The sequence below is a fragment of the Drosophila takahashii genome, chromosome 2L (assembly GCF_030179915.1).
Source record: "Drosophila takahashii strain IR98-3 E-12201 chromosome 2L, DtakHiC1v2, whole genome shotgun sequence".
Taxonomy (NCBI): Eukaryota; Metazoa; Arthropoda; class Insecta; order Diptera; family Drosophilidae; genus Drosophila; species Drosophila takahashii.
The window spans coordinates 13,245,371-13,260,362 of record NC_091678.1 but is presented as its reverse complement, the minus strand read 5'-3'; the positions used below and the strand labels follow the sequence as shown (position 1 = coordinate 13,260,362).

Here is a 14,992-nt window from a genome sequence, read left to right as displayed (position 1 = left end):
CCTTATTGTTACCAGCGAATGGGGAGTATACACTCGCGTTCAGGCAAATAAGAAAATATTGGGAATAATATGTAGTACAAGCATTGTTAAAAGTATAAAGTCATATGATATTTTAATATACCGCAAATATTAAAATACAATAACGTAATTCATATGACTTTAAATATGATCTTTAAATATACCACAAATATTAAAATAAAATAACGTAATTCATATGACTTTATACTTTTAACAATGCTTGTAAAACCTATTATTCCCAATATCAATCAAATCAATTTAAAAGATATTTATTTTAAACCAGAGTAAAATATAATACTAATACAAACTAATTCAGAATAAGTAAGGAATTTAGTTATTTAGTTATTTTTATTGCATAGATTGAGCTATATTTTGGTGACCCCCATTGTCCTGCTTACATCTGCAGTTGTTTTTCTTCGTCATCAGCATACATATGTGCAGTAAGGACCCCCTTCCACACCCTCCCACACACACACACCCTCATTTACGAGTATCTGTGTGAGCTCTCGAGCCTTTCGTCGCCATTTGGTGCAACTTTTTTGCGACCCCTTTTGGGCTGGTGCTTCGTTTTTGCTTTCCTGTTTCCTCTGCATACATTTTCACAACAAATCATAAAAAGTGGCAATGATGGCGGCGCCAAGGGGTGGATGAAAGGGGGCTAAGGGGGGCAGACAGGCCAGCCACCCACCACAAACACAATGCACACAGCAAGGCAGACACAAACACAGACACAGACGAGTGTCCTCGTTGCCAGGACATTCTAGCAGCCAGTTGTTTGTCGACTGGCGTCGCGTGCGGGCGGCTTTTTTTCACTGCTCCTGTCTCCTGTCGCACAGGATAACCTCGGCGCAAAGGACTCCTCCATGAGCGAGTTACATAAATAATTCCAGTTACTTTGTCACAGGTAAAATGCCTGCGATGCATTATTAATTGAATCGAACCGAAGGACAGTCAATCAATATTAACTGGAAAACTCCATTTCCTGTTCCCTCGCCTCCTTCAATGGGAATCCTGCGCAGAAACGGGCTGAAATGCTGTTTACATCCCATATAAAAGTTCATTATCCTGCCAAACTGTTTGTGCGTGTGTGTGTGCGGGGCATACAAAAATCATTAAAAAGTTTAACACACGCCTGTGGAAAAGAGAAGAAGTAGAAGGCTTCAAGTGCTTCATTAGCGACTTTCTCAAGTGTGTGTGTTGAGTCCTTCGGTTGAGTCCAGAGCTAAAATACAAAAAACAACTCTCGCCCAAACTCCTTCTCACCAGATCCTTGGACCATTGTTTTGCGCGCTTCCGCCAGACGCCGCATTTTGTTTACTCCCCATCCCGTCGATAGCATCCCAAGAAACCAAGTCATTCCTCCCCAGAATACCTCGCAAAGTCAAGGACTCCGTGCTTTGGCAGGACTCTCTTTGTTTTCTTTTTCAGTTTCCCAACCCTTTTTCCCTTATTTCAAACTCATAATATGCTTTTTCGTCTTTTTTTTCGCTTACAGTTCGCTGGCTGGGTGGATGCGGTAATCTTCGTTTTCAGCCTGGAGAACGAGGGCAGCTTCAACACCGTCTACAACTACTATACGAAAATGGCGCATTTTCGGAATGGCCAGGAAATACCCATGATATTGGTGGGGACGCAAGGTGAGTGAAGTAGTTTCAAAATGATGATAGATAGGTGATACGTAATACGTATTACTAAAGTATAAAGTTCCAATGTATTACGAAATCCTTTCTTAATACAATTTATTTTGGAGTTTTTTTTTGGTGGACAGATTTCCGACATTCTTATAAAACAATGAGTTGACCGAAACTTCATTGACCAATGTTGTAATTATTATTTTTATTTTATTATATTTAATATGAATATTATTACTAAAGTATAAAGTTAAAATGTATACGAAATCATTTCCTAATTTAATTTTTTTTGGAGTATTATTTTGGTGAAAATTTTCTACTTTCTTATAACACAAAGAATTGACCAAAACTTCCTTCACCAATTATTATTATTATAATTATTATTAATTAAATCCCTTCCCTATTTTCAGATGCCATTAGTGAGCGCAATCCTCGCGTGATCGACGACACCCGTGCCCGAAAATTGGCCAGCGATCTGAAGCGCTGCTCCTACTACGAGACCTGCGCCACCTACGGCCTGAATGTGGAGCGTGTCTTTCAGGATGGTGAGTCTACCTATTAAATCCAATAAAATATCAAAAAGGCTAATTCAATTTCCTATCTCCACAGCCTGTCAAAAGATCCTCTCGCAGCGCCTGCCTTTGCCGCCTCAGGTGCAACCGGCGAGGCCCACCACGCCGCAGGGAAATCGCTTGGGTTTGGCTCCTTACCAGGCACCAGCACCCACCAATGGACAACGTGGCCAGCAGCAGCTGCCACTGCGAATGAGCGCCGATTTCGCCCAGGCGGAGCAGAAGCTGTGGTCGCTGCAAGCAACCGGCAGCAGTTCCACCACCAACGAGAACAACAACATCACCAAATACAATCCGGGGGCGATCAGTTCGCTGCAGGGCGACTGCTCGCAGGTGCAGCTGAGGGATCCCCGTGATTTGGCGCCTCCGCCGGGCAAGGAACTGCCCACGCCCACCTCGACGCCCACGACGAGCAGGAAGAGCCGGCGACGCTCCAACCTGTTCATCCCGTCCTCCTCGAAGAAGGCGGACAAGGAGAAGGAGCCGAAGAGCAGCGAACTGGGCAGCGGTCGCTCCATTCCCATCAAGCAGGGCTACCTGTACAAGCGATCCAGCAAGTCGCTGAACAAGGAGTGGAAGAAGAAGTACGTGACGCTGTGTGACGACGGCAGGCTAACCTATCATCCTTCGCTGCACGACTACATGGACGATGTGCACGGCAAGGAGATACCGCTGCAGTACGTCACCGTGAAGGTGCCGGGCCAGAAGCCTCGTGGCTCCAAGAGCATCATCACGAATAGTGCTTTGACCAGTTCCCTGATGGCCAATGGCCAAAGGGCCCAGAACACGCTGAGCGATGGCATCGGTTGCCTCACTTTGGCCAAGGACAATCAGCGCAAGCTGAGCGAGAAGCTCTCTTTACTTGGTGCCGCATCCGGAGCAGCTGGCGGAGCTGGCGGGGAGCCTCTGAAGTCGAACAGCTCACAGCAGACGAGCGGGGACGAGGGCATAGCCATGTCCAATTCTAATTCTCAGACTTTCATAGCCGGTGAAACAGCCAATAAGCTGGAGGCCCAAACGCCGAATGTAAAGAAGCGACATCGCCGCATGAAGAGCAGCAGTGTGAAGGCCAACGAGGCGGACGACAACGATGGCTATGAGTTTTATATTGTATCGCTGGACTCCAAGCAGTGGCACTTCGAGGCCGCCAATTCGGAGGAGCGCGACGAGTGGGTGGCGGCCGTCGAGCAGGAGATCTTTAAGAGCCTGCAGAGCATCGAGAGCAGCAAGACCAAGCAGGCCACCAGCACGGATCTGGCCGCCATGCTGGCCATCCGTCAACGGGTTCCCGGCAATGGTTTTTGTGTTGACTGTGGAGCGCCAAGTGAGTGTTTAATTTGTAATTTTGCTATATTGTATTCGTGCAAAAGTATGTAGCGGGGAGAAGGAAGCGTTTCCGACTTTATAAAGTATATATATTCTTGTCTATCTGTCCCTCTGTCTGTCCGTCTGTCTGTATGAACGCTGAGATCTTGGTAACTACAAAAGCTAGAAGGTTAAGATTTTCCACACATATTCTTGGGCTTCCTACGCAGCGCAAGTTTTTTTCAGCCGAGAGCCACGCCCACACCTTTAAAGATTTCCGAGTAGTATAAAAACAATTTTGTTGTGTATTTTATACCTTTCGAAATGTAGCAGACATTTTTCTAATCGGACCATTCATTAAAAAGTTATGCGCAATCAAAATGTTTTTTATATATCCATCTCCCTCGCACTCCCTTGAGCTGAGTGACGGGTATTAGATAGTCTCTTATTTTACTTACGTTTCTTTCTAATTTTTCCAGATCCTGAATGGGCTAGCTTGAACCTGGGCGTACTCATGTGCATCGAGTGCTCGGGAGTGCATCGCAATCTTGGCTCGCATATATCCAAGGTTCGCTCTCTGGGCCTGGACGACTGGCCGTAAGTTTACTAAAAAATTGTTACCTCCTTTGATTATACTAAAATATATATAATTTCCTGTTCCATTAGATCCCCCCATCTCAGTGTGATGCTGGCCATTGGCAACAGTCTGGCCAACTCGGTGTGGGAATCGAATACAAGGCAAAGGGTCAAGCCCAATTCTCAGGCCAGTCGCGAGGAGAAGGAGCGATGGGTGCGCAGCAAGTACGAGGCCAAGGAGTTCCTCACGCCCCTGGGCAATGGATCCTCGGCGCATCCCAGCCCGAGTCCCGGTCAGCAGCTGATCGAGGCTGTGATTAGGGCGGACATCAAGTCGATTGTCTCGATCCTGGCCAATTGCCCCTCGGAGGTGACCAATGCGAGTGTGAGCGCCCGGGATGTGCGCACTCCGCTGCTGCTGGCCTGCGCCATAGGCAATCTGGCCATAGCACAGCTGCTCATATGGGTAAGTTAACACTGCGTCTATAAAATGTATAATGATTATTAACAAGTCATATTTAATTCCTGCAGAACGGCGCCAACATCAAGCACACGGATCATGAGGGTCGCACCTGCTTGGCCTACGCTCGAGCGGCTCAATCTCTGGCCACCGCCAAGTCGATCAAGGCCGCTGCGGCTGCGCAGGCGGGCACTACAATTCCGGCGCCCGCTCCGCCCACAAACGGCGGCATTCCTGCTCCCCAATACAATGTCGAGGACACGACGGCGCTGGTGGAGCTGCTCGAGGGACTGGGCTGCCCGGAGGCGGCTCCTCTGACGGCCAGTGGCACCTTGCCGCGGAGACGCGACACCCTGGGCACGCCCTACGAGAAGTCCGTTTCGGGCGTGATCTAAAAATTAGTTAAAATTAAAAGGATAAGATTAATGTGAATTTTCGTAGCAATTGTACAATTCATTAGATTTTGTTGTTCGTAACGGAATTAGTTTAAATTCGACCGAAAAAAAGATAGAGCGTTTAGTGTTTAGGTTTTAGGAATGTTGTGCAAATGTTTTATATTATTATTATTTGGCAGGCGTTGAATGGAAATTCACAAGTTTTATTTATGTTTTCTTTTAGTTTGTTTAGTTTCTAAGCCAAAAACCTGTACAGCCTTGTTGTAATCTCAAGTGTATAATTTATTTAATTTACGTTTTACTATTATTATTGTTTTTATAGTGTGCAGGTTTTTATATCGTTTGCAAAACAATTATTTAGTAATATTATCTTGTAACTCTCGATAACCATCAGCAGATTGCAAAAAGACTTTACGAAAATGAAAAAAACATACTTATACACCCATTAACAATAGATAAAAGCTGATGCAAATTATACGTATAAACGAAATGAATCTAAGATTAAAGCCAAAAACAAACTTATGCTAAACAATATACACGAACATATATATATATATATTATATACATACATAGTTGAAATTGCTTGATAATCGGTTTAAACAAATGAACACGCCCAAATGTAGCTTATGCTGAACCAAACTCACAAAATTCTTTGCTATATAAATTCCGACAAAAAGAACTCGTTTAACGGATTATACTGCAGAAAAAATGATTCTGGTGGTATCAAATCTGAGTAGACAAAAATTTAATTGAAAGTATTTCAAAACTATTATACAAAATAGTTATAAATCAATCTATAAATATTACTATATGTATACACCCCCTCTACATTGTGTACGCTATTAGTACGAATTACAAACCACACAACGTGACAAACTCAATCTAATTGGAAGAAAAAGTAGCACACAAAAATCACAAAAAAAAAACAACAAACAAATGAAAAACCCCTCAATAAAAATCTATTAAACATTTTATGAATTAATGTTTTATATAATTTTGGCTAGTTAATATTATGTAACGTGGCTAAGGGATAGGGGAAGGACTTTTGGGTCTTAATGAAATTATATACAACACCTTTCTTACTAAGAGAATTGAAAGAACAATTTATACATTTGAAGGAATTTAAATGAGCGCGGGCGATTGGGTGACTCCGAGATCTTTCCCGCCGACAACATCTTTTTTCTCACCAAAGTGGCCAGCACTGGTTCAGTAAGACCGTTCCAATCAGATTTATTGAAAAGCAACAGGACTGTTCAAAAGAAATCATAATCCGGTTGGATAAAATATTCACCAAAATTATGTCCTACGAAAGTTTATTAGTGGGAAGGACATTACAAAGATTGCAACTTAGTACAAATTTTGAAATATCGAATGACTACCGAAACAACCGCGTGCTGAAACAAAAACACTTGAACTGCTCAAAAACTGTTGATAAAAAAATTAATTCAACTTGTTTTTTAAATATTTTACGTAATTATTAGTTATTAAAGATACCGCATTATAATTATTTTAAAATTAGCGCCAATATCGAATATGTATATCGGTTGTTGTCTAGAATACACCGGTTCATGTCATGGCTGTTAAATCTTATTGGACTCCAGTTGGCGGCATTCTCATATCCCTTTAAAATTCACCGTCTGATTTTCTCGAATACTGCGCATAAATTGTTATTGCACTGTTCCAAAATCATTTCTTAATTAACCTTTACCTGTCTATAAATACGGCATTGGGAACATTCCAATATAAATAATTAAACAAAAGCGATGGGAGTGTCAAAAAAATCTCTTCCAAACAAAGAGGGTTGGTCTTGTATTTTGATTTACCAAAATAATATTATACAATTTAAAAACCTAAGGAAACAAAATCCTTGCTGACCTTTTCCCTAAATTCATTTTATTTATCAAAGTTAGGGGGGTAGCGATTTTTTGTGTCTCAAAATATTGTTGCATCAACATTATCATTATTATCAAAATATTCTTTCTCCTTATTCGTTGATATTAGTATAAACTTAAATATAAGTTTTAAAGTTGTTTTGCTGTTTTCCATCCTAGCCCATTTTACACTAATTCTCTCTTGTATGGTTGAATTAGAAACATTAACGCTGCATAATTTTCGACATTTCGGAAATTTCAAGGTAAAAAGAAAATATAAAATTAATCGGTCACTTGAATGAGCAGTTTTCACTAGTAAATGCACATGCTACATGACCGCTCATTAGAACCGACCGACTGGAGTCTTATCAGGTGGGCCAGGTGCATCTTGATAAGACCGCGCGCACACGCCACATTCGTAGCATACAAAAGTGCGCGCCTGAACGTGAACTTGAAATCCTTTTGTCCGCTTTCGTGCCCTCATTAAATTTAATGAAGCGTTTTGTCGAATTGCGTATCGTGAGGTTAAATTGTGAGCCTTGGCAATGGACTTGCGGCAGATGCTAGTGGAAACTCGACGGGATCGGAGGTGCTGCGCCATCCGGAAAGAGGAAAAGGATATTCGAGTGTATTGCGCAGCTCACGGAGTTCCAGCGACAATCCGGGGGAGGAAAGCTCCGGCAGACGCACCGATAAGGCCTATAAGTAATTCTAACTTGATTACTTGTTCTGGGTGAGACGACACTCATACGGCAGGAGATAAGGGATCGCAACATTTGGCGATCAGACGGACCACCGCTTGAACTTTGAGTCGCGTACACGCATTGATAATCGTGAAATTTATGCGGGCGGGACCTGCGAGAGCACACATCTGTGTATGTAAGTAGAATCATTTGCTATTGGGGTCGCCCGCTGTTATCACCTAACGTTTTTCTTACCCGGTACTCGAAAGTAAGGGTATACGTTGTTGCGCAAAGGTTTGCAGGATCGATATCTCGGGATCTAGCGGAGCCAGGTATTTCAGATCTAAAAACAAATCCTTAGTTATTACAATTTTCAGCCACATCCCAAATTTCATATCGTTTGAGCGGCAATGAGGGTAACATCAATATATTTCTCCAAATAAGTATGCAATGAGTAGTATAGGCTTAATGCCAGGTATTCTAGGGTCCGGACTCTGCAAGTTCCTACTTTATTCGCTCTTCTTATCAGTTGTTGTCGAGATTTCCAATTCGCAGCAGCAGCATCCCAGGCATTCGGATCGTTCAGTCAGTTCCTGCTCGTCGATCGGTGTAAACCTGAAGTACCGTTAGTCCCGTGGGCCGTTAAGAATCTTTCGTATTATCAAAAGCGATAATTACGCGCATGTGGGCGTGGGCGGTTGACAGTGAGAACGGTGTATTTGACGCTGCTGGGAGGTGTGTGCAAAAAAGAATAAATTCCGAACGCTATTCGAAAATCTCAGGTTGAAATCTCCCATATCTATATAGTATTCGATTCAGTTCACGGTGTGCCCGCGTGTTTAGAAAACGCAAAACAAAACGGAAATCACAAATGGAAGAAAAACAGAATGAAGAAATATAGTTGTATATAGAAGAAAAGCACGTACGCGTTCTCGTAATCAATGATTACGCCTACAATCAGTCTATATATACGATCCGACCGATTAGCCAGAGAAAACTAGTTGAATCTCTCGGTAATCTTCGAGGGGTTCCAGCACTCTATTAGGTAAACTAGGGATTCTGCGAGGTGCAACGAGGTTAATAGTTTAATCATAATTAAATCTAATAATACTTCTAAGTGTTTTCAAGGTTTTTGAAATTATTTTGAAACAGCATTTCTCTCCATTTGGTTTCTCTTTTATTTGGTACAACATCTTTTTTAAGAACATTAAAATTCCAAGTTCAAAAGGCATCAAACGCGGCGCGTCTAAACAAACAACCCGTAAAATAATTCGGCTGAAGGATTAATGTGAGAACAATTTGTCGGAGTTTTTATACCCGTTACTCGTAGAGTAAAAGGGTATATTGTATTCGTGCAAAAGTATGTAACAGGTAGAAGGAAGCGTTTCCGACCCCATAAAGTATATATATTCTTGATCAGGATCACTAGCCGAGTCGATCTAGCCATGTCCGTCTGTCCGTCTGTCCGTCTGTCTGTCTGTCTGTCTGTCCGTCTGTCCGTATGAACGCTGAGATCTCGGAAACTATAAAAGCTAGAAGATTGACATTTTGCATGCAGATTCTAGGAGTTCCTACGCAGCGCAAGTTTGTTTCAAAAGGGTGCCACGCCCCCTCTAACGCCCACAATCGCATATATACGATTTTAAAAATTTCAATATTTTGGAAAAGTAAAAATGCAGTTTTATTGTGTTTATCAATACCTATCGAAATGTAGAAGAAATTTTTTAAATCGGACCATTCGTTAAAAAGTTACGGCGGATCAAAGTTTTTCTCCATCTCTTTCGCACTCCCTTTAGCTGAGTAACGGGTATCTGATAGTCGGGGCACCCGACTATAGCGTTCTCTCTTGTTGTTGCTATTGCCGTTCAATTGAGTGAACTTTCCGTTCGATTGAGCGTAATTGATTAATAGATTAATCAGCCGGGGAGAGCGTAAGATGCTCTCCATTATAATCATTATAGTTGTGTCAATTCTAGAAAATGCACCGGAGCCGGAGAACTCAGCATAAGTGGAATTTTTATTATCAATTGGACGAGAATAATTAGTTCAAGGTCATCGCGAGCTTAAGCACCTAGAAAACGGGGCAACAAACAAATAGTACAAAATCATAACAATAACATAATAAACATGTTCTTGAACCTACAAATTTAAAGAAATCGAAAAAGTGTTCATTATCAAATTGAGTGTAATTGATTCGTTTAATTGAGTGAGTGTTTGCCACGCGAAGATAGGGATTTCTGTTTGTGTTTTCATTATTGGATTATCTCAAGAGAACCGACCGAAATAATATACAAGTTTCAGTATTAATTGACAGGCCCCCAAAAGAAATGAAATTAAATATAATACAATTACCGAACGAACGAACGAACGAATTACCATAACGAACACTGAAAAATACTAAGCAAAGTATATGAAAATATAAAACAAATTAATTCTTTAAGTAACAACAATAAATATGGAAATAACAAAACACATAAACATTAAAAAAATTGTGCATTTTGTATACTTTAGAATAGAAGAAAGTTCAAAATAATTGATTCGACTGGCTTTAAAATGGGAGAAGTGCTCGAAGAGAATGATCATCGCGTTCTTAGCAACTGGTTAAATGTGAACGATACGAATGGAACCATTCACCTGACCAAGGATATGGTGTTCAATAATGGTCATCGATTGTCCATCACAGTGTACAGGTGAGTGAAATACCGAATACCTAATCGCTGCGATCTACACCCACATTTTATTCGAATATTATTCAGACTTTCCGAGTCAAAGCTTATCAACTTTGACTTTTACTATCTGTAACATTTTTTCAAGTCTAAACTAATCAATCGAGGTGCAGGTGTGGGTGTCAGCCGTATATTTGTGTTATAAATACCTATAAATCACACTGGGCTCATCATCTCTGGTTTCTCCTCCGATGTCTGGCTATCTGTCTGAGATTCAATAATTTTCACTTGGAATTTGAACGTTTCGGTTCATTGCAGGGTTCACTTTTTCTGAATGCCAGAGATTCGAATAATCGATTAAGAGCGAGTCGCAAAGCTAGACAAGGCGTAGAAAGTGATTTATTTAGCACATAATTCAAATATAATAATTATTAAATTACATTTGAATTATAACCTTATTTGCTTAGCATTCTTATTCGTATGTCAAACTATATTTTATCATACTTTAAAGCTTTTTAGGCTTTTTAAGGTCGATTATATTTCAGCAACTCAATTGATTTTATTTTATTTTTTTAAATATTAAGAGTGAGTAATTGTGAGCTGTTGAGTAAATAAAAAAAACTTTTTAAATAATTGGGTAATTCACGGGGGTTTTAAAAGTACATAAATTTTATCCGCAGATTGTCTGCAACTGATATTCCAGTGACTATTCATTTACGCCGTTCGTCCAACAAGTTTACCTTTCCTAACTGCCATTCGTTGACCCACTTTTCGAGCCCACGACACCCACGCAAACACCCACCTTCGGGAAGAGTTCTTTAATTTCCCACTCACTAATTTAATCGCTTCTGAACCCTCCTCTCCCACGATATCTCCTTCATTCGGTACATTTAGCATACTGTTTGTGATCTCGACAATTGGCAATAGCACCGTGCTATATCTGCTGACCAAGCGGCGACTGCGTGGTCCCCTGCGAATTGACATAATGCTAATGCATCTGGCCATTGCGGACCTCATGGTAACTCTACTTCTAATGCCGATGGAGATCGTTTGGGCCTGGACCGTCCAGTGGCTGTCCACGGATCTGATGTGCCGCATGATGAGCTTCTTCCGCGTCTTCGGGCTGTACTTGTCCAGCTACGTGATGGTTTGCATATCGCTAGACAGGTGAGTCCGCAGCTCCGTTGACTGTCGCTAATGGACCAAATTGATAGCCAGATAAGGCGGCTCAATGTGTCAATCGACGGCTGACGGCTTTCTCACCACCTGGTTGTCTGTGTCTCTTGTCTCTCCATATCAGATACTTTGCCATCCTTCAGCCGCTGAAGCGTTCCTACAACCGCGGACGCATCATGCTGGCCTGTGCCTGGCTGGGCTCTGTGGTGTGCAGCATTCCCCAGGTGAGTAGATGATATGATTTTTTTCCAAGTGCATCTTAGAAAGATAAACCCAATTAACGTGCGTCTCCGGCAGGCCTTTCTCTTCCACCTGGAGGAGCATCCCAAAGTCAAAGGCTACTTTCAATGCGTCATCTTTCACTCGTTCAGGAGTGACTTTGACGAGAAGATCTATCAGGCGGCCTCGATGTGCAGCATGTACGCCTTCCCGCTGATCATGTTCATCTACTGCTACGGGGCCATATACCTGAAGATCTACCGGAAGAGCCAGCGCGTTCTCAAGGACGTGATCGCCGAGCGTTTTCGTCGCTCCAACGACGACGTCTTGAGTAGGGCCAAGAAAAGGACCCTCAAAATGACCATCACAATTGTTATTGTGTTCATCATTTGCTGGACCCCGTACTACATCATCTCCATGTGGTACTGGCTGGACAAACACTCGGCGGACAAGATCAATCCCCTGGTCCGCAAGGCTCTGTTCATCTTTGCCTCGACCAACTCCTGCATGAATCCCTTGGTCTACGGGCTCTACAACATTCGTGGACGTATGAACAACAATAATCCGGTGGGTATTACTATCTTTAAATCAAAATATAAAATTCTCCTTTTCAATGTATTATATCGAGGGTAATTTAAATAGTAAAACATATAAATATGCTAAACAAAAATTTTAAAATGTGCCAAAACATTTAAACGACCTCATAGGCAATAATGGCTATCATTTTAAATGTTTATTTATTAAGTTTATTCCTAAATAAATTTTGAGATTTTTAGTACAAAATGGGAAAACCGAATATTAATGTGGCCTAAATACTCGGTTTGTTTTTTGTTTATGCAATTATCTCCTTAAATTTAAAAATAAAGTATTAATATATAAATATCAATGAAAAGGCAATAAAATAAGCTTTATTTCTGCATTATTATGTTATTAATTTTTTTAGTTACAAAGCCTTTTTTTAAAGTTAAAAAAACAAAGAACCGAATATTAATGTGATCCACTGTGGTAAACATAGTAAACCATAGTAAAGCATAGCAAAAATAGTTAGCCATAGTAAAACATAGTAAAACAAAGTAAAACATAGTGAAACGTAGTAAAACATAGTAAAACATAGTAAACCATAGTAAGCCCTAATCATGGTACCAAGCACAAGAACGAACTAAAAAATGACTAAAAAGCGTTCTAACTTCCACATCCTCTTCCTTTCCAGTCGGTGAACAACAGGCACACATCGCTGTCCAATCGCCTGGACTCCTCCAATCAGCTGATGCAGAAGCAGCTGACCAACAATTCGCTGCTCAACGGAAGGGGCCAGGCGATGGCAGCCGCTGTGGCGACCACCACAAAGTTGGCCAATGCGGTGGGTCTGAAGAGCAACGCCAACTCAAATGGTTCTGCTGCAGCTGCGGGCAAAGAGGTCACCCATGTTCCCCCGTCGCCTCCCCTTAAAGTGTCCATAGCTCCGCTGGCCAGTGAAGACGAGGCCAACGACGATTCATGCCTCAGTGCTGTGACCATCAGGTGCCAGGATCAATCCAGGTTCCACCAGAAGTAATTTCGGTCTCTACACCCTTCCCTATCTTCTTGTCACCTCAAAGTAACAATGCTCATACTCATATTCTCATTTTCTACTTACAAGATTTACATGGAGCGACTCTGCAAAATCCCTTTTCCTTTCAAGTTTCGCCGTAGGGTTTTATGTTGTGGTTATAGGTTCAAGATACATGCACAAATTATTAAATTATACACAATGTGAAGAACAAAAAGTAATCATTGAGTGAGTTTAGCTGTTTAGACTAAAGACTAACCAATGAATTGTCATCAAAGTCTTATTTCCAAATCTGTTATTCCTACCCTGCAAATTGCAACAGCTGAAAGTATACTGTCTCCGTGAAATCTATCTTAAAGTTCAACCCATGCCAAGCCTTAGTCTACTATTAGTTTCTGGGTTAATGCAGGGAAATCCCTACACCCAAAAGCTCACCCGCAAGAGATCCACTCTAAAAGCCATTACCCAACCGCACTTCATTTTATGTCAACTCATCTGGGCATCAACAAGAGCCAAGTCTAAATAAACACATATACTTTCAGTTGTGGCGACTCCATCGAAATGACCAGTGTGGTTAAGTAAACAATAACAAATAGAGCTCCGAGAGCAACTGGATCAATTAAGCGATCTGCTACTGTTCATCTGGAGAAGTCGGCTTGGAACAAAGGGCATTTGATTTGCTAACCAGCTTAGTTTGGAATTTTCATCGTAAATTCTTTTGGCATTTGCATTTAGCTAGCTACAAATTAAAATGTTTTCAAGACACAACAAAACGCCAATGCAGGAAAGATACAAGTTCCGATTTTAAATCGCTTTGTTTTGGACCACCAAATGTTTGGAGAACAAACCTATCGCATAGGAAATACGCTTAAGATGTAATACCGCTTACTATTAGAAATACTCTAGTTAGTCGGATTATAGCTTATTTTAAATTAATTTATTCATAACATATAACTCTAAACGAAATCGAAATAAAAATATCTAAAAAATTATAGAAGACAGCCTCTTGAATTCTGATTTTGTCGGTTTTGTTTGTGCTGGAACTTTTGTTAAGTTGGCGTTAATCACTAGCTTTATGGCCCAGGCCCTAAACATTAATTATACACTCGTGTCTCTTTAATATTTATTCAATAATTAAGTTTGGGTATGCGGGTAACCAGTTTTACTTGGGGATAAGATTGTGAATTGTGATTTAATTACGATTTAATTATGTTGTTAACGGAAGGAGAAACAGTGGTTTAAGTGGGGATTTACAAGGACTTGCAATTATGTAGGGAAGTATTATTATTTCGTACGTAATACAAGTTTAATATTTTTTTTACCATTTACCAGGAAGCTTGTCCAACTTTTCTGGCTCTTGACTAGTTAACTTCAATCAAGCCATATCCCACCCACGCCCACTTATTGCCCAGGTGCAAAGCATCTGGTCTGGTCGGCGTCATTAGCTAGGTAACCCAATTAACCGTCGAAGACATAAAATGACAATATTTTTTAATGCAATTGAGTGCCCGCGATACTCCCCCGCCCATCCGCAGTCTTAGAAAGTGGCTCACTTTCGTTACACTGCACAACAAAGTCACGTTTCCCGGGAGAAAAACACTCGATGTTCCACATAAAGAGCAGGAAGAATGCGTGTAATCGAATCTCGAAGACCGAAAAATAAACATGTTAATAATACAATTTTATGATTAATACGAAGTGAACTGCAACGGGAGGGGGGAGAAGGTGGAGGAGATGAGATGATGTTGCTGTTGTGCCGAGGAAAAAAGTGCGTGGGACGACGTCTTACCTCGTAACCACTGAAGATGCTGGGAACAGGCGAACAACGATGGAGGCTTATTTATAAATCACGCACATAATGAAATTTCAG

The 14,992-nt window shown here is 41.2% G+C and overlaps 2 protein-coding genes across 6 annotated transcripts in view; both read left to right on the top strand.

The window, feature by feature from the left end:
• CenG1A (Centaurin gamma 1A) overlaps window positions 1–5,932 on the top strand; it is a 58,843-nt gene extending 52,911 nt beyond the window's left edge. For both annotated transcript variants that reach the window (XM_017159189.3, XM_017159191.3), the window contains exons 3-8: window positions 1,514–1,655; window positions 2,060–2,194; window positions 2,259–3,545; window positions 4,006–4,123; window positions 4,193–4,568; window positions 4,634–5,932. In XM_017159189.3, the coding sequence (XP_017014678.2) occupies window positions 1,514–1,655; window positions 2,060–2,194; window positions 2,259–3,545; window positions 4,006–4,123; window positions 4,193–4,568; window positions 4,634–4,957 (2,382 nt within the window). In that variant the 3' untranslated portion in view covers window positions 4,958–5,932. The remainder of the gene's footprint in view (window positions 1–1,513; window positions 1,656–2,059; window positions 2,195–2,258; window positions 3,546–4,005; window positions 4,124–4,192; window positions 4,569–4,633) is intronic.
• A 2,178-nt stretch (window positions 5,933–8,110) lies between these two features.
• AkhR (Adipokinetic hormone receptor) lies at window positions 8,111–14,105 on the top strand. Of its 4 annotated transcripts, none has more exons than XM_017159239.3 (7): window positions 8,111–8,247; window positions 10,024–10,202; window positions 11,073–11,345; window positions 11,479–11,578; window positions 11,652–12,140; window positions 12,784–13,124; window positions 13,665–14,105. In XM_017159239.3, the coding sequence occupies exons 2-7, from the start codon at window positions 10,066–10,068 to the stop codon at window positions 13,702–13,704; spliced, it is 1,380 nt and encodes a 459-aa protein (XP_017014728.2). In that variant the 5' UTR covers window positions 8,111–8,247; window positions 10,024–10,065; the 3' UTR covers window positions 13,705–14,105. The 4 variants fall into 4 exon arrangements, with proteins under 4 accessions (XP_017014728.2, XP_017014731.2, XP_017014729.2 ...); XM_017159242.3 differs by having other exon boundaries at window positions 12,784–13,133; XM_017159240.2 differs by lacking the exon at window positions 8,111–8,247 and adding an exon at window positions 8,436–8,557.
• Window positions 14,106–14,992: the final 887 nt, after the last annotated feature.